This window comes from Hemiscyllium ocellatum, chromosome 9, assembly GCF_020745735.1.
Source record: "Hemiscyllium ocellatum isolate sHemOce1 chromosome 9, sHemOce1.pat.X.cur, whole genome shotgun sequence".
NCBI classification, from domain to species: domain Eukaryota; kingdom Metazoa; phylum Chordata; class Chondrichthyes; order Orectolobiformes; family Hemiscylliidae; genus Hemiscyllium; species Hemiscyllium ocellatum.
In genome coordinates, this window is record NC_083409.1 from 21,385,566 (window position 1) to 21,401,820 (window position 16,255).

General features: G+C 41.6%; 1 protein-coding gene across 2 annotated transcripts in view; it reads left to right on the forward strand.

The window, feature by feature from the left end:
- Positions 1–16,255, forward strand: part of cop1 (COP1 E3 ubiquitin ligase) — a 121,525-nt gene that overhangs the window by 4,615 nt on the left and 100,655 nt on the right. For both annotated transcript variants that reach the window (XM_060829641.1, XM_060829642.1), the window contains exon 3: positions 546–643. In XM_060829641.1, coding sequence (XP_060685624.1) covers positions 546–643 — 98 coding nt within the window. The remainder of the gene's footprint in view (positions 1–545; positions 644–16,255) is intronic.

The window sequence follows — 16,255 nt, forward strand, 5'->3', positions numbered from 1 at the left end:
AACAGGCCCTTCGGCCCAACAAGTCCACACCGACCTGCCGAAGCGCAACCCACACATACCCCTTACCTAACAGTACGGGCAATTTAGCATGGCCAATTCACCTGGCCCGCACATCTTTGGATTGTGGGAGGAAACCGAAGCACCCGGAGGAAACCCACGCAGACACGGGGAGAACGTGCAAACTCCACACAGTCAGTCGCCTGAGCCGGGAATTGAACCCAGGTCCCTGGCGCTGTGAGGCAGCAGTGCTAACCACTGTGCCACCGTGCCGCCCTAAAGCAATTGTGGATTGCTTTCACTTGTGTTTGTGACACAGTAATGGGCTGATGATATGCTGCAGTTCTGCCATTATTTGGCTTTAGGAAGATAACAAATCGGAGACTAATGTGACTGGTTTTTGTCGACCCCAGTGCAGGGCAATTGATTTCTAGAGAGAATCTTAAGGGAGAGATCGCCAGGGAGACTTAAAGATTGAATGAGGGAAGATGTAGCTGTGTGTGGCATGGGGATTGTATCCTTTCACTTATTGTCTGGTCTTTTTCCAGCTATAAATGTATTCGACAGAGCTTGGAAGTCAGCAACCGGTGCCCCAAGTGCAACTATGTGATTGATAATGTTGATCAACTATATCCTAACTTCCTAGGTAAGTCTCTGGTTGGGAGGGTCAAGTGGATGAATCATATGTTAGGCTGATCATTCTGGACAACGGGAACAGTAAACTGAACTATGCTTTCCCCCTGTAGTTTAAACTACATATGCAACGGGACAGCAAGCAATGCACAGCTATTGTTGCAACTTACTCACAGGCTTGGCCACAACTGGAAGAATACAGTGTTTGCCATCTAGTGGTTTTGGGCACTTTAAACTGTGTTCATGCGATATCACAAGCCAGCCCACAGCTACACATGGTGATTCACACTCTACATCAGGATCATCATCTTCCGTTCTCTAAAATAGTGTTTTGGATAACAGTTAACATTCAGTTGAAGTGGTTGAGGTTGGGTACATGAACGACATTTAAAAGACATTTGGACAAATACATGGATAGGAAAGAATTAAAAGGATATGGGCCAAGTGCAGAGAAGTGGGGTTGGCATTGATGGACATTTTGGTTGGACCAAAAGGCCCCTCTCCATGCTGTATGACTCTGATTCTATGAGCCATAGGGAAAGGCTGAATAAACTGGGGCTATTTTCCCTGGAGTATTGGTGGCTGAAGAGTGACCTTTATAGAGGTTTATAAAATTGAAGAACGTGGATAGGGTAAATAGACAAGGTATTTTCCCTGGGGTGGGCAGGGAGTCCAAAACTGGAGGACATAGGTGAGAGGGGAAAGAAGGAGCTAAGGGGGCAACTTTTTCATGTAGTCATTGTGTATGGAATCAACTGCCAGAGGAATTGGTACAATTACAACAGTTAGAAGGAAGTGTTCAGAGGGTTTGTGCCATATGCTGGCAAATGAGACTAGACTTATTGAGGATCTCTGGTCGACATGGATGAGTTGGACTAAAGGGTCTGTTTTCATGCTGTATATCTCTATGACTGTATCCAGGTTTGCCATTAAACTTCAGTGTGCTGTACTGACATACTGGTGCTGTTCATCTAAAGGTGTGGTCCATTGGTCTACCTGTGCTGAGTGTATTTGGGACAATCTGGAGGGGATTTTGCAATTTCCAACTTGTGCTGTAACTGTTCTGGGGAGTATTACATGGAAGAATATAAATTATATTTCACTTTCACTGTACTCTCCATGGGAATGTTTGTGATAATGTCAAGGGAGGTTTTAGATATTTATTCTGTCCTCTTTGGAATGTGGGCATTGCCCTTGAAAAGATGGTGATGAGGAACCTTTTGGAACTGATGCAGTCTGTAGTGTAGAGACATAACTGTGCAGGAATGGATGGAGTTCAGACCCAGAGACAGTAAAGGAACTGCAGTATATTTCTAAGTCAGGGTGGAGTGAGAGAGGGTTGTGTTCTCGCATACCTGCCATCCTTCTGTGAGATAAAGGCTACCAGTTTGGAAGTGCTGTCAAAGGAGCCTTGTTGACTTTCTGAAGTGTACCTTGCAGATGGTACACATCCTCAGTGGAGGAGGGAGTGAATGTTGTAGTTAGTGGATGTCGTGCCAATTAAGTGAGATGCTTTTGATTGAATGGTGGCACATATTTTGTTCGAAATTGACTCATCAGGCAAGCGGGGAGCATTCTATCGTATACCTGATTTGTACCTTCTCTCTTGTTAGTGATCCCTGGTACTTGTGTAGTTTGTATTTTTTTTACCATTTAAGCCAAAGTCTTCCATTAAAGCAACTAAAGATGCCTGGGGGGCACTACTCTGAGGAACGCCTGCAGAAATGTCCTGGGACTGAGATGATGGGCCTCTGATAAGCTGACTCCAACCAATAGAAAGTATTTCTTCGATTCCCATTGACTCTAGTTTTGTTGGGGTTCCAAATTTCCATGCTGTTAACTGCTTTCTTGATGTCAAGGATGGTCACTGTCACCTCACCTCTGATATTCAGTTTTTCAGTCCATGTTTGAACCAAGGCTGTAATGAGATTCGGAGTTTGGTGGCCTTGGAACCCAAACTGAGGGTCAGAGAGTAGATTATTGCAGAGTAAATATTACTTTTGGCACTGATGACCCTTTATCACTTTGAGTGTGGAGTGGTAGGGTAATAATTGGCACAGTTGGAATTGTCCTTTTTTATGTCGAGAATATACGAGGAAATTTTCCATATTGTTGGGTCGATGCCAGTGTTATAGCTGCACTGGAACAGCTTGGTGAGGGGAAGTGCAAGATCTATTGTTGGCATGTTGTCAGGGCCCAAAGCCTTGGAAAAATCCAATGCTTCCAACTGTTTGTTGATATCATGTGGAGTGAATTGAATTGGCATCTGTAAGAGACTGAGATCATATGCTGGGGACCTCTGGAGAAGTCAGAGAAGATCAGCCATCTGGCACATCTGACTAAAGGTGATTTCAAATATTTCAGCTTTTTGCACTGATTTGTTGAATGCTGAGGATGGCTATATTTGCTGCCTCCTCTGAGTTGTTGAATGCGTTCCAGGGCTGTTGGGCTTGAATCCATTTGTGGGATCTATCAGCCCTGCCTATCACATTTAGCCATGTTGTTTGGCATGCAATTAGTTCATGTTGTAGGTTCACAAAGTTCATAACTTTTACTTTTGCTGGTTGCTGCTCCTATCATTGCCATCAAGCCTGGTTTAATGATAGAAAAGTTCTGGGCACAACACTGAGAATGATCTAATGGTCCTGGAGTTGATTTACCAGAATGACGGCTGCACTCCACGAGTTAATTTCCAGAATGCGATCATATAAACGCAGACATGCAGTGGAATTTTGGAGACTGGGGTAGGGTTTGATCTGTGTGTTAAAGGTCACAAAGGGAGCTTGCAGACTAAAGAGGCAGAAATAACTTGAGGTTGTGGGCGTGGGCAAGGAGAGACAAGCGTGTTGGTTGTATTATGAAATGTTAAAGGCGTTTGATGAGATGCCATATCAAAAGTTGCACAATATAAGAATTTGGAGGCTGTATTAGCATAAAAGATTGTTTGACAAATTAAATTTTTGCATAAAAAGGCCTAATCTTGATTGGCAGGATGCAGAGTTGCTCGGGGGTCTGGCGAATCATGGAGCCATAGAGATGTACAGCATGGATGCAGACCCTTTGATCCAACTCATCCATTTATCCTAATCTAATCTAGTCCTGTTTGCCAGCACTTGGCCCATATCCCTGTAAACCCTTCTTATTCATACATCCATCCAGATGACTTTAAAATGTTGTATAAAATTTTATTTCTGATCCTTCAGTCATCCATGATCAATCCCCTGGAACTCTCATTTAGCGTGTTTGGCTGGATGGTTGGTTTACAATTTAGAATGACTCCAATAATTTTGGTTTAATTCCCATATAGCTCAGGTCACCATGAAGGTCACACCTTTTCAATTTTGCCCCTCACCTGATGGGCAGTGACCCTCTCATTAAACTCATCTGTTGGGTCTCTTTCTAATGTGTGCAGCTTATGGTTCTCCGTGACTCCAGCAATTGCTACCACTGTTACCTTAGGGTTTATGCTTCATGTAAATGAGTTAGATGAGGGGAACAAAGTCATAGTGGCAGAATGTGTAAATTACACAAAGATTATTGGGAAAGTATGATGCGAACAGGATGTGAGGTTCCCGGAGGATATAGATAGTTGAGTAAATCATCAAAAATCTGACAGATGGCATGTCAAAGACGTGAGGTTCGTTTTGGCAGGAAGAAAAAGCAGAGTATTGGTTAATGGAAAATGATGGCAAAGTTCTGAGGCATGCAAGTCCTAGGGAATAGTTAATATAAAGCTACAGGAACTATTCAAGCAGGCAAACATAAAAGTAAGGATCTTATTGTAGAATGAAGGGATCATTCAACATGGAAGCAGATCATTTGGTCCAATTAAACATAGGACCGAAGGGCAGAAATTAGGCCATTTTGCCCATCGCGTCTGCTCTGCCATTCAATCATGGCTGATAAATTTCTCAACCCACTCTCCCACTTTCTCCCTGTGACCCCCCCCCCGGATTACCTCAATACTCGGAACCTATCTATCTCAGTCTTAAATATACTCAATGACCTGGCCTCCACAGCCTTCTGCGGCAATGAATTCCACAGATTCACTACTCTCTAGCTGAAAAAGTTTCTTCTTATTTCCATTCTAAAAGGTCTTCCCTTTACTCTAAGGCTGTGCCTTCGGATCCTAGTCTCTTCTACCAATGGAAACAACTTCCCAACATCTACTATGTCCAGGCCGTTCAGGATTCTGTAAGTTTCGATTAGATCCTCCCCTCATCCTTTTAAACCCCATTGAGTGTAGACCCAGAGTTCGTAAACACTCCTCAATTGTTTTTCATTCCTGGGATCATTTCCGTAAACCTCCTGTGAACACACTGCAGCGCCAGTATGTCCTTCCTGAGATAATGGGCCCAAGACTGCACACAATACTCCAAATGTTGTCGGACCAGATCTTTATAGAGTGTCAGAGATACTTTGTTGCTTTTATATTCAAGTTCTTTCAAAATAAGTGCCATCATTGCAATTGCCTTCCTAATTACTGACTCAAACTGTATCTTGAAAGAATCTGGTCTAGAACTCCCAAGTCTCTTTGCACTTCAGACATCTGAATTTCTTCCCCATTTAGAAAATAGTCCATGCCTCTTTTCTTCCTACCAAGCTACTGCATGACCTCACACTTCCCACATTGTATTCCATCTGCCAGTCCTTTGCCCATTCTCCTAACCTGTCCAAATCCTTCTGCAGCCCATCCACCACCTCAATGCCACCTGTCCCTCTTTCTATTTTTTTGTATTGTTTGCAAACCTAGCCAGACTGCTCTCAGTTGCTTGATGTAGATCGTTAATGTATAAAATGAAAAATTATGGACCCAACATTGAGCCTTGCGAAACACCATTTGTCTCCGGCTGCCATCCTGAGAAACACCCTTTTGTCCCCACCCTCTGCTTTTTGCCAGAAAGCCAATCTTCTATCCATGCTAGCACCTTGCCTCTATCACCATGGGCCCTTGTTTTACTGAGCAACCTTCTGTGCAGCACCTTGTCAAAGGCTTTCTTGGAGTCCAGGTAGATAACATCATTGGCTATCATGCTCATTACTTCCTCAAAGAATTGTGGCAGATTTGTCAGGCATGACTTGCCCCTTGATGAAACCATGCTAACTTTGCCACATTTTACCATACATGTCCAAGTTTTCAGAAATCTCATCCTTCACGATGGATTCCGAGATCTTACCCACAACTGAGTTTCGGCAAATTGGGCTGTAATTTTCTGTCTTTTGCCTTGCTCCCTTTTTAAACAGATTCAGATTGTTGGTTTTCCAGTTCTCTGGGACTCTCTCTGATTCTAGTGATTCCTGAAAGATCACCGCTAACTCGTATCTTTGCAGATATCTCCTTTAGAAGTCTAGTGTGTAGTCCATCTGGTCCAGGTGATTTATTTACCTTGAGTCCATTCAGTTTTTGTAGCACCATCTTGGTGACTGCTACCACACTCAGCTCTGCCCCCTTACACTCTTGAAGTTTTGGGATAATACTCATATCGTCCACCATGAAGACTGATGTGAAATAATTGTTCAGTTCCTCAGCCATTTCCTTGTGCCACATTACTCCAGCATCATTTTCCATTGACCCAGTGTCCACTTTTGCCTCTCTTTTGCCCTTACTATATTTAAAGAAACTCTCACTGTTCTTTTATATTACTGGCTAGCTCATTCCCATATTTAATCTTCTCCCTCCTTTTTTTTGATGCCCTCTGTTGGTCTTTGTAGGATCCCAATCCTCTGGTTTCCACTGCCCTTCTTGACATTATATGCTTTCTCTTTTGATTTTATGCTGTCCCTGACTTCTCTAATCAGCCATGGTTGCCTCATCCTCCCTGCACCTTCTTTTTCCCTCAGGATGAATCTTTGTGTTTCCTGAATTACTCCCAGAAATTCCTGCCATTGCAGTTCCATTGTCTTTCTTGCTAGATTCCTTCCCAGTCAATTCTACCAGCTCCACTCCTCCCTCCTGCCTCTGTCGTTGTCTTTACAGATAATATTGGATTCTCTGAAGGAGATCGGGGGTGGTGGTGGGTTGATGGCAGGGTTGATAGTGGTGGTGGTGAGTGGGTCTCGTGTGCGATGTGCTGCTGCCTACTCCCCTGAACGGGGAGCTGATTGAGCACATGCTCTCTGTCAGTCCCATTGAACTGATGGGGCGCCGCGGGGAGCTTCAGCAATACTGCATGTCCCTTACACACAAGTGTGTGTCTCTGCTCAGAAACAAACCCTGAGACAGAGAGGGGGAGCAAGGCTGGCAGAGTGAAGAAAAAGGAAACTTCCAAAAACTCCAAGCCCCAGAGGAGAAGCTTTGAATCAATTAACTGAGTAATCAATTACCTGAACAAAATAGTACCCGCCCATCTCGTTCAGATAATCGAGGTTCCTCTGTATTCAGCTGTAATACTGTTACCTCTGATTCTAATTTCTCCCTCTCCTCGTATTGCAGAATGATTGTCATATTATGATCACTGACTTCAAAGAGTTCGTTACTCATAAGCTCCTTGATCAAATCTGCCTTATTGCACAATACTAAATTCAGTATTGCCTTCAGTTATGCAAGGCATTGGTGAGACTACATCACAAATACTGTGTATAGTTTTGGTCTCCTTAAAGAAAAGATGTTATTGCACTGGAGGTGGTTCACAGAATTACTAAACTGGTGTGTGGAAATGATGTTTTCTGTTGTGTGTCAGTCCAGAACTAGGGGCACTGATCTAAATTTAGGGATGATTGTTTTATTCTCAGTGGCTTCTTCAACTTTGGAGCATAAACCTTAGAATATTGAATATTTTTAGGGTGGAAGCTTATTAATTCAAGGGTAGTTAGGGATGGGCAATAAATGCTGGATTTGCCAATGATGCCAACATCCCATGAAAGAATTAGGTAAAATCAAGGATTTAGCTCTCTTTAGCATGGTTTTGTGATTATGAAGGTTGGAAGATAGCAAGATTCCAAAACCTCTGGGGTGAATAGTGTAAAGATCTCCTAGTGTCAATTATATTTGGGCCATAATAGTATACAAGATATTGGCTCTGTGATGCACTGGTGGTACCCTTTTTTTCAAAGATAGTAGAATTATTATGCTGGACTGAATCTGGAGGAATCAAATTGTGAAAAGTACTCTGCAGGGTAGTTTTGTGGGCAAAGCCTGGTGGAGCCAATGAACGGTTAAATTATTTTAATCCTAGTGTAATGAGGCAGGCTAATTAGTTCGTAGTGAAAGATTCCAGGAGTAGGGATCATAGTACAGTTGAAGTGAGGTTGAAATTGACATACTTGAATTACAGACAAGAATTTTCAACTTAAAGCCAATTGGTTAGGTATGAGGGGAGAACTGGCTGTTAGGAACAATAGACTAAAAAGTTAAGTAAACACTGGGAACCATTTTAAAGTAAGAATGCAAAATGTTCAACAAGACATACTCTCTTGAAAAGCAATACTCAGCAAGAAAGACCCATTTGGATTTACGAAAGAAGCTGGGCTTAGAATTGAATTAAAGGAAAAGAATTATGTTGCAAAGGTTACAGTAAGTGAAGATTGGGATTTAGTCTGGAAAAGTACGTAATAGAATAGCAGCAAAGTAGCTCGGAGCATGAAAGCAAATTGTCAGAGGTTCTTCAAATATATAAAAAGGAAAAGAATAGCCTGAACAAATGATTCTTAAAATCTGATGTGAGACTCGTTTGGAGAATGAGGAAAAGGCAGAAGAAAAAAATTGTATCTTTGCCAGTAGATGGCACAATTTGCATGCAATAAATCAAGGGTAAGCTGGTGGCTGAAGAGAATGAGGAAAATAAGGTAATCAACAAGAGAGCTGACCGGAAAAGCAGAAAAGATTTAAATTGACCACTGCCCAGATTTTGATATCTGCAACATTCGATTCTTTTGAAACATGATGAGAAATGATGCACTGATTATAATTTTCAAAAATTCCCTCATATCTGTAAAGGTAATAGACATTCAAGAATGGAGCTGAGAAAAACATGAGGAACTGCAGACCAGATAGCCTGACATCAGTCATTGAAAGTGTGTTGGGATCTATGTTGATGAAGGCTTAATGGTCTTAATATGCACAATGTTTAGTATAATTAGACAGTTAGCATGGTTTTGCTAAAATGAAATTTTGTTTGATAAACTTAGAGTTTTCTTTGATATGTAAGAAGTCAGTAGATAAAATGTGACAAGTAGATGTACACCTGATTTTTTTGGAGGCAATCATAAGGTGCTGTTCAATAAGTTCTGATGCTTTTGTTGTTGTGGTGAATAAAGATTGATTGATAAAAAGCTAAGAGATACCTCTAAATGATGGATTCTCAACTTGGATGCTGTCAGTAGTGGAATTGTGCAAGGATCAGTGTTGGGGATTTTGACTATTTACAATCTAATTAGATATACATGACTGAAAATAATCTATGAAAGATATAGACAGTTTCGGGGAATGGGCGACAAAATGGCAGATGGCATTTCACTTGAGCAAGTGTGTTATTGTTCCCTCTTGCTAACTGACTCCGCTAGCATTTATTGCTCATCCCTAATTAGCCAAACAGCAAATAAAGATAACCAATACAAAAAGTACTGCGGATGCTAGAAATCGGAAATTCGAACAAATTGCAAGACAAACTCAACAGATATGTGAAGAGAAATTAGAGTTAACTTTTTGGATCGAGTGTTCTAAAGATTTGAGTTTCTCCAGTTATTTCCTTTTAAGAGTAACTGCATTGCTATTGGTCTAGAGTCACATGTAGTTACATGGCAGTTTCCTTTCAACTGGAGGTGTAGTGGACAATGAAGAAGTTTGTCTCAGAATGCAATGGGATCTTGATCAGATGTGCCAGTGGGCTGAAGGTTGGCAGATGGAGTTTAATTTAGATAAATGTGAGGTGCTGCATTTTGAAAAGCAAATCCAAGCAGAACTTATACACTTAATGGTAAGGTCCTAGAGGGTGTTGCTGAACAAAGAGGCCTTGGAATGCAGGTTCATAGCTCCTTGAAAGTGGAGTCCCAGGTAGATAGGATAGTGAAGGAGGTGTTTGGTATGCTTTCTTTTATATGTCAGAGTATTGAGTACAGGAGTTTGGGAGGTCATGTTTTGGCTGTACAGGACATTGGTTAGGCGCCCTCTGAAATATTGTGTGCAATTCTGGTCTCCTTGCTTTTGGAAAGATGTTGTGAAATTTGAAAGAGTTCAGAAAAGACTTACAAGGATGTTGCTAGGGTTGGAGGATTTGAGCTATTGGGAGAGGTTGAATAGGCTTGGTCTGTTTGCCCTGGGGTGTCAGATGCTGAGGAATCTCAGGATCCTTATACAGTTTTATAAAATCATGAGTGGCACGCAGAGGATAAGTAGACAAAATCTTTTCCCTGGGGGAGGGGAGTCCGGAACTAGAGGGCATAAGTTTAGGGTGTGAGGGGAAAGATATAAAAGGGACCTAAGGGGCAACGTTTTCACGCAGAGGATGGTACGTGTATGGAATGAGTTGCCAGAGGAAGTAGTGGCGGCTGTTACAATTGCAACATTTGAAAGACGTCAGGATGGGTATATGAATAGGAAGGGTTTAGAGGGATATGGGCTGAAAATGTGTTGCTGGGAAAGCACAGCAGGTCAGGCAGCATCCAAGGAGCAGGGGAATCGACGTTTCAGGCATGAGCGAGGGCTGAAGGAAGGGCTCATGCCCGAAACGTCGATTCTCCTGCTCCTTGGATGCTGCCTGACCTGCTGTGCTTTCCCAGCAACACATTTTCAGCCCTGATCTCCAGCATCTGCAAATTTAGAGGGATTTGGGCTGGCAAATGGGACTAGGTTGTGTTGGGATATCTGGTCGGCATGGACAAGTTCGATGGAAGGGTCTGTTTCCGTGCTGTACGTCTCTGTGCAACTGACAATATTTTCATCGTCAGCATTATACTCTTAATGCCAGGTTTTCATGGAATTCAGTTTCCATCATATGGGAGGATTCAAACTCATGTTCCCAGAAAGAGCCCCTGGGTCTCTGAATTAATGATCTAGTTATAATAATAATGGTAATAGTCTATCACCTCCCCCAGTGAAGTTATTTACTGTAACAACTTGTAGCAACTGGAAAGCAGTTTTTTTTTTGCAAGTAATGAAACTTGACTCTGCCCAGAACTGGGTATGCTTTATGTAAGGATCTCAAAGATCCTTGGGTACAGTAAGCAATTTGTCAGATAGTGTCATGATGGCCTTTATTACAAAGGTATTGAAGTACAGGAAGAAAATCTTCCTACATAGGGACTTGGTGAGGCTATGCCTAGAAGACTACAGTTTTAGTCTCCATATTTTTGGAAGGACAGACTTGCATTTCAGGTAGTACAGTTGTTCACCCAAATGGTGCCGATGATGAGGGGAGTTGCCACCCAATGGGAACTGAGTGAATTGGACTTGGATTTCCTTTGGAGTTCAGAAGGTTGAGGGGTGATCACTTCGAAAAGCGCAAGATTGTGAAGGGGTTGGACATACAAGGATTCTGTGTGGTTGCTCCACCCCCTGTCTTGTCTGGGGAACATTGGGCCACAATCAGGATAAGTGGCCAACCATTTTAATTTGTAGTGAGCCATTTCTCCATTTTCACAAAAGATTTGTGGCGTCTCCCTTTTGAATATGTTTAACACCAAGATAGTCTCTTGGCATCATGAGATATGCGGAGTGGACGGGAAGGTAGGTTTGAGGCAGAAGATCAGTCATGATCTAGTTGTGCAGCATGCTCCGTTAGCTGAATGGTCTACACCTATTTCCTGCACACTCATGTGCTCTGGGCTTTGTATATCTGAAGCATGACTTCTACTCCACGTAATCCTGTCCTGCTTATAAAGGCCAGCATTTTGTTGGCAGTTTTTGATCATTTTCTGTTCCCATTCTTAAATTCAGTTGGGATCTCCTCAAGTCACTTTGAACATCCAATGTTTGTAACTTCTCACCAATGCGGAAGTTTCTTCTCCTATTCTTTTTTAGGATCAAAGGATCTCACTCGCATAGATTGAAATCATTTTCCAGTTTTCCCTATTCACATCTTCTAATAATAAAAATCAAATGTGCTGGGAATGCTGAACAAAGTGTCTGTGGAGATCAAAACAGGATTCAGTCTGCTCCTTGGGTTTTTTGTCAGTCTGTAATCTGCCAATATTTGTTTATTATCTCTAACCACACTGTTTACAATATTTCCTTCCGATGTGATCAGCCAAGCTAACACCATAGCCAAGGTACAGGGCAGAACGTAGCCCCACATGCTCAGTCATACTGCACTACCATGTCCTTGAGTTCGTTAAGAGCAAGCAAGCTTTAACGTCATGATTTCTGATCCTGTTTCAACACTGTTGACAATTGCACTGTTGTCAGCTTTTCAGGAATGTACATTGTTCTTAACCATGCTCTTTCTCCTCACATAATTCTGTAAAATGTTTAATGCTTTTGATAGTGTTGTTCGCATTTCCTTTCTTAGTTCTTGCTATCTGCATTGTCATCTTGTATTCACACTGTCCTTATAATTTGCCAAGATCTAGGTTATTTGTGTACTTTTATCTGGTAATTTTGTTGTCTCCAATCTCTCTAATTACACACGTTTTTTGTCTCTTGAATGTAAACTAGTTTCTTTTCACATGACGTTCTTTGTGAACATCTGTCATTGTAGTCATTTTCTCAATTCAACATGTACTGGATCTGTCTCAACTTGCTGAGGTTTACTGCATCTAAATTATAATTTCAGCTAATGTTTGACCAGAATGAAATCTGGCTTAATAGATACATTTTTTTTTAAAAGAACGAAACATGAACACCCAACGGTAGATTTTCTTTAATTATAAAGCTGAAAAGGTATTTCACGAAAGGGCAAAAGAAGCCAAGGCTACCTAAACATAGAAAGCTGTTTAGGGAAACCTTAAAACGGCAGAACAAACTTTTGCTCTGCTTCCCAACAGTATTGGAAATCTGGGAAGGCCACTCTATTTCAAATCTTTAAATTCCACTCAATAGATTTGTTTCATTACTTTTTTGTAGACGTTTTGAAGTTTGCTTGTATGGATACTCTCATAGCTGAAAGCTTATATTTTCTCCAGCTCTGATTCCTAAGCCAGCACTCCTGGTCTGGACATGGCATAAACACGTTTTCTATTAAGTTAACGTATTCATAGAGCACAGAACAGTACAGGTCCTTTTGGCCTTTGATTATGTGCCGAATCTTTATCCGACTCTTATCAAACTAACCTAAATACCCTTCATTTTGCTATCTTTCGTGTGCCTATCCAAGAGTCACTTGGATGTCAACCTCTGACATCTCCCCTGAACCTTCTTCCAGTCATCTTTAAAATTGTCCCCTCATGATAGCTTCCTCCTTCATGTTTATCTATGCCACTTATCATCATCTATGCGTTTATCAAATCACCTCTCATCCTTCTTTGTTCCAATGAGAAAGGCTGTAGCTATATCAACCTTTCTTCATAAGATATTTCATTTACGGGAAATGCACCCAACTCCAACTCCTCGAGAACTGTTAAGGAACTGGAGCTGAATGAACTTCGGATCATTCAGGAGGCAGAGGGGGTTATCTAGAGGAGTTACAGGGAGGTAGTAACTGTACCTGTAGTCATGTGAAGAAGATAGATGGGTTACAGTCGGGGGTAGGAAAAGGAACCGGCAGGCAGTACAGGGATCTCCCTTCCAAAGTGAATCATTTCAAAGTTGAACTCTATCTGCCACTTATCGGCCCAGCTCTGCATCCTGTCTGTGTGGTTGCTCCACCCCCTGTCTTGTCTGGGGAACATTGGGCCACAATTGCAGCTTCCACCACAATATTAAATCCTTTTCTATTTTTTAACTCGATCTTAAATTCTCATGTTAGTTTTCCTTATCTCTGGATGGATCCTTTTAATTGAAGAGGGATTAAAGTGGAAGAGGCATGTTTAATACATGTTCAATGTAACCTTGCTTTTGTACTTCAGAACTTTGTCAACAAATTAGGTTATGACATGCTTCATGATCTTTCAACCTGTCTTGTCCCTTTCAATAACTTATGTACTTGAGTTCGTCTGCTCCTGTACCCCAGGAGCATTGTATAATTTATTTTGTACTGCCTCTCGGTGTACTTCCTACTAAACTGAATCACCTCATCCTTCCACTTTGAAATCTGTCCGCCATCGTTTCACCCGCTCTACCAATTTGTAACTGACTTTTTGAATTTCTGCACACTCCGCTAAATTCAGTGTTTCAGAGTTTCATATTTTGAACTTAACTCTACAATGAGCAGAGTACATCGTTATACAGCATGGAAATAGACATTTTAGTCAAACTTGTCTGCACTGACCAGACATCCTAATCTGATCTAGTCCCATTTGCCAGCATATGGTCCATATCCCTCTTAATCCTTGATATTCATAGATCTATCCAGATGCCTTTTAAATATTGTAATTGTACCAGCCTCCACCATTTCCTCTGGCATCTTTTTTTCATGCACACACTATCCTCTCTTTGAAAGTGTTAGTTCCTTTATAAATCTTGCCCCACTCATGTTAAACCTCTGGAGTCCCTTATCCTGGGAAAAAGACCTTGGCTATTCACCCTAAGTACCCCTCATGATTTTAGAAGCCTCTCTAAGGTCACCCCTCAACTTTTGACACTCCAGGAAAAGAAGCCCCAGTCTATTCAGCATCTCCCAAAAACTCAAACCCTCCAGTCCTGGCAACATCCATGTAAACCTTTCCTGTACCCACTCACGCTTAACAGTATCCTCCTTATGGAAGGACGATCAGAATTGTGTGCAGTCCTCTAAGGTTCTAGGTCCTTAGGAAGGGAAAGCAAGAGTTCCAGCACTGATTCCTGGGGATTTCCACTGCACACCTCCCTATCCAAACGACACCAGTTAAGCACTGTTGGCTGTACCTCATCACTTAACTAGTTTTAGAGCCATGCATCTGCTAATTCTTTTCATTTCCTTGATATACGATCTATTCTACTTAATTTCCCAAGACTTCCTGTAGGAATTTAAACCTAATTTACTCATTTCCTCTTTTTGATTGTTTTGCAGCCATTTCTGAGTTATAGTTATCATGTCAGAGTCTCCAAGATGAATTTGTCCCTCAATTCCTTTTACCCTGGTTTGTGTAATGAGCACTTATTTTGGTGATACTCGACAGCTTGTAGTAATAACTGCCATTTCTTATTTCACCCATTTTCCATGTTTACCCTTGAATCTATAGTTCTGTGCAAAAGCTTTGATGTTTTTGAAATATTGTATTTACGTTCCTATTTAGTGTTAACACTTCCACATCTTCTCCTAACTCCTTCACCAGCCCATTAAACTCCTCCAACCATTCTCTCCATCCTCTTTTACCACAATCTTGGTCTCAGCCCAGTTTAGGTGAAGCCAATTCAATTAGTCAGTATCCAGGCTATTAAAATGTCTCTTCCCCACACCTCAGTTTCAACCACATGCTCACCTATAATCACCCTAACTCTCTGACATTTGTTTGCAGAATTTTTCATTTCCTCTTAGCATGTGAGCATCAATTAGCAAATCTAGATTTTATTGCCCATCACAATGAGAGGTGATTTTATTTAAACATTGTTGCATCCTGGGTGGACTGGATGGAGTAAACGCCTAGAGGATATTTTCTCTTATGGGAAGACTACAACTGGGGCATTGCTTAAGAGTAAGAATTTTCCCTTGTAAAATTTATTTTTCATATTGTTTAGTCAGGAATTTTCTTCCCAGAAGCAACGTAAAGATAGGTCATTGAATTGATTGAGAGCAAAGCTGGACAAATTTTGATAGACTCTGAATTCAGGAGTCAAATCACGAAAGTAGGCAAGATGTCGGCCAAGTCCTTGGGTGGAGAGTCTGCTGAGGAAAGCTGGCTAGGCCAGGACTGGTTTCCTTGGAGTTGAAAAGTTTGAAAGGGCACCTGATGACCATGGGCTCAGATTTTAAGGTAAAAGGCAGACAGCTAGGAGGAGAATTGAGAAATTGTTTCACCCATAGTGCAGTGAGAATCTGGAACTCGGTGCCTGAAAGGATGGTTTATTCAGAAACTCTCAACATTTGAACGGTGTTTAAATATTCTCTTCCTATTGATTTAGCTTTCAGGATTATGGTCCAAGAGTTAGAAAATGGGATTGGTGTAGTTAGATCTTTGACAAGCATGATGTGATGAGCAAGTGACTTCTTTGTGTGCTGTAAGCTATCGGATGTTGGAACAAGTGCAGAGGAGAGATTGATGCATTCCTACATTATAGCCTCGGAGAGGATGTTAGTGAGATGCTGCCTTGAATTGCTGCAGCTTGTGTGGTGTAGGGACATCCACAATGCTGTTAGGAAAGGATTTTCAGGATTTCAACCCAATGATATTGAAGGAATGGCGATTTTGTTCCAAATCAGATGGTGAGTGATTTATAGTCCAGGCCCAGTGCTCTAATTTAGCTCTTGATTCCTAACATTTTCTGAACAACATCTCTTACTTACTTTTTCCTCCATTTTCTTTTGTTCCAAAACAGATCAGAGTAACTAGATTCTGCTCCTCCCCCCTCCCAATTTCCTTTCAAATGAGTGGGAGATGTACCTGAGTTTGGCACCAGGTAGGCAGCAGACCATATGGAATCTCCATCCCGCTTGCCATGAATATGATCAATTCC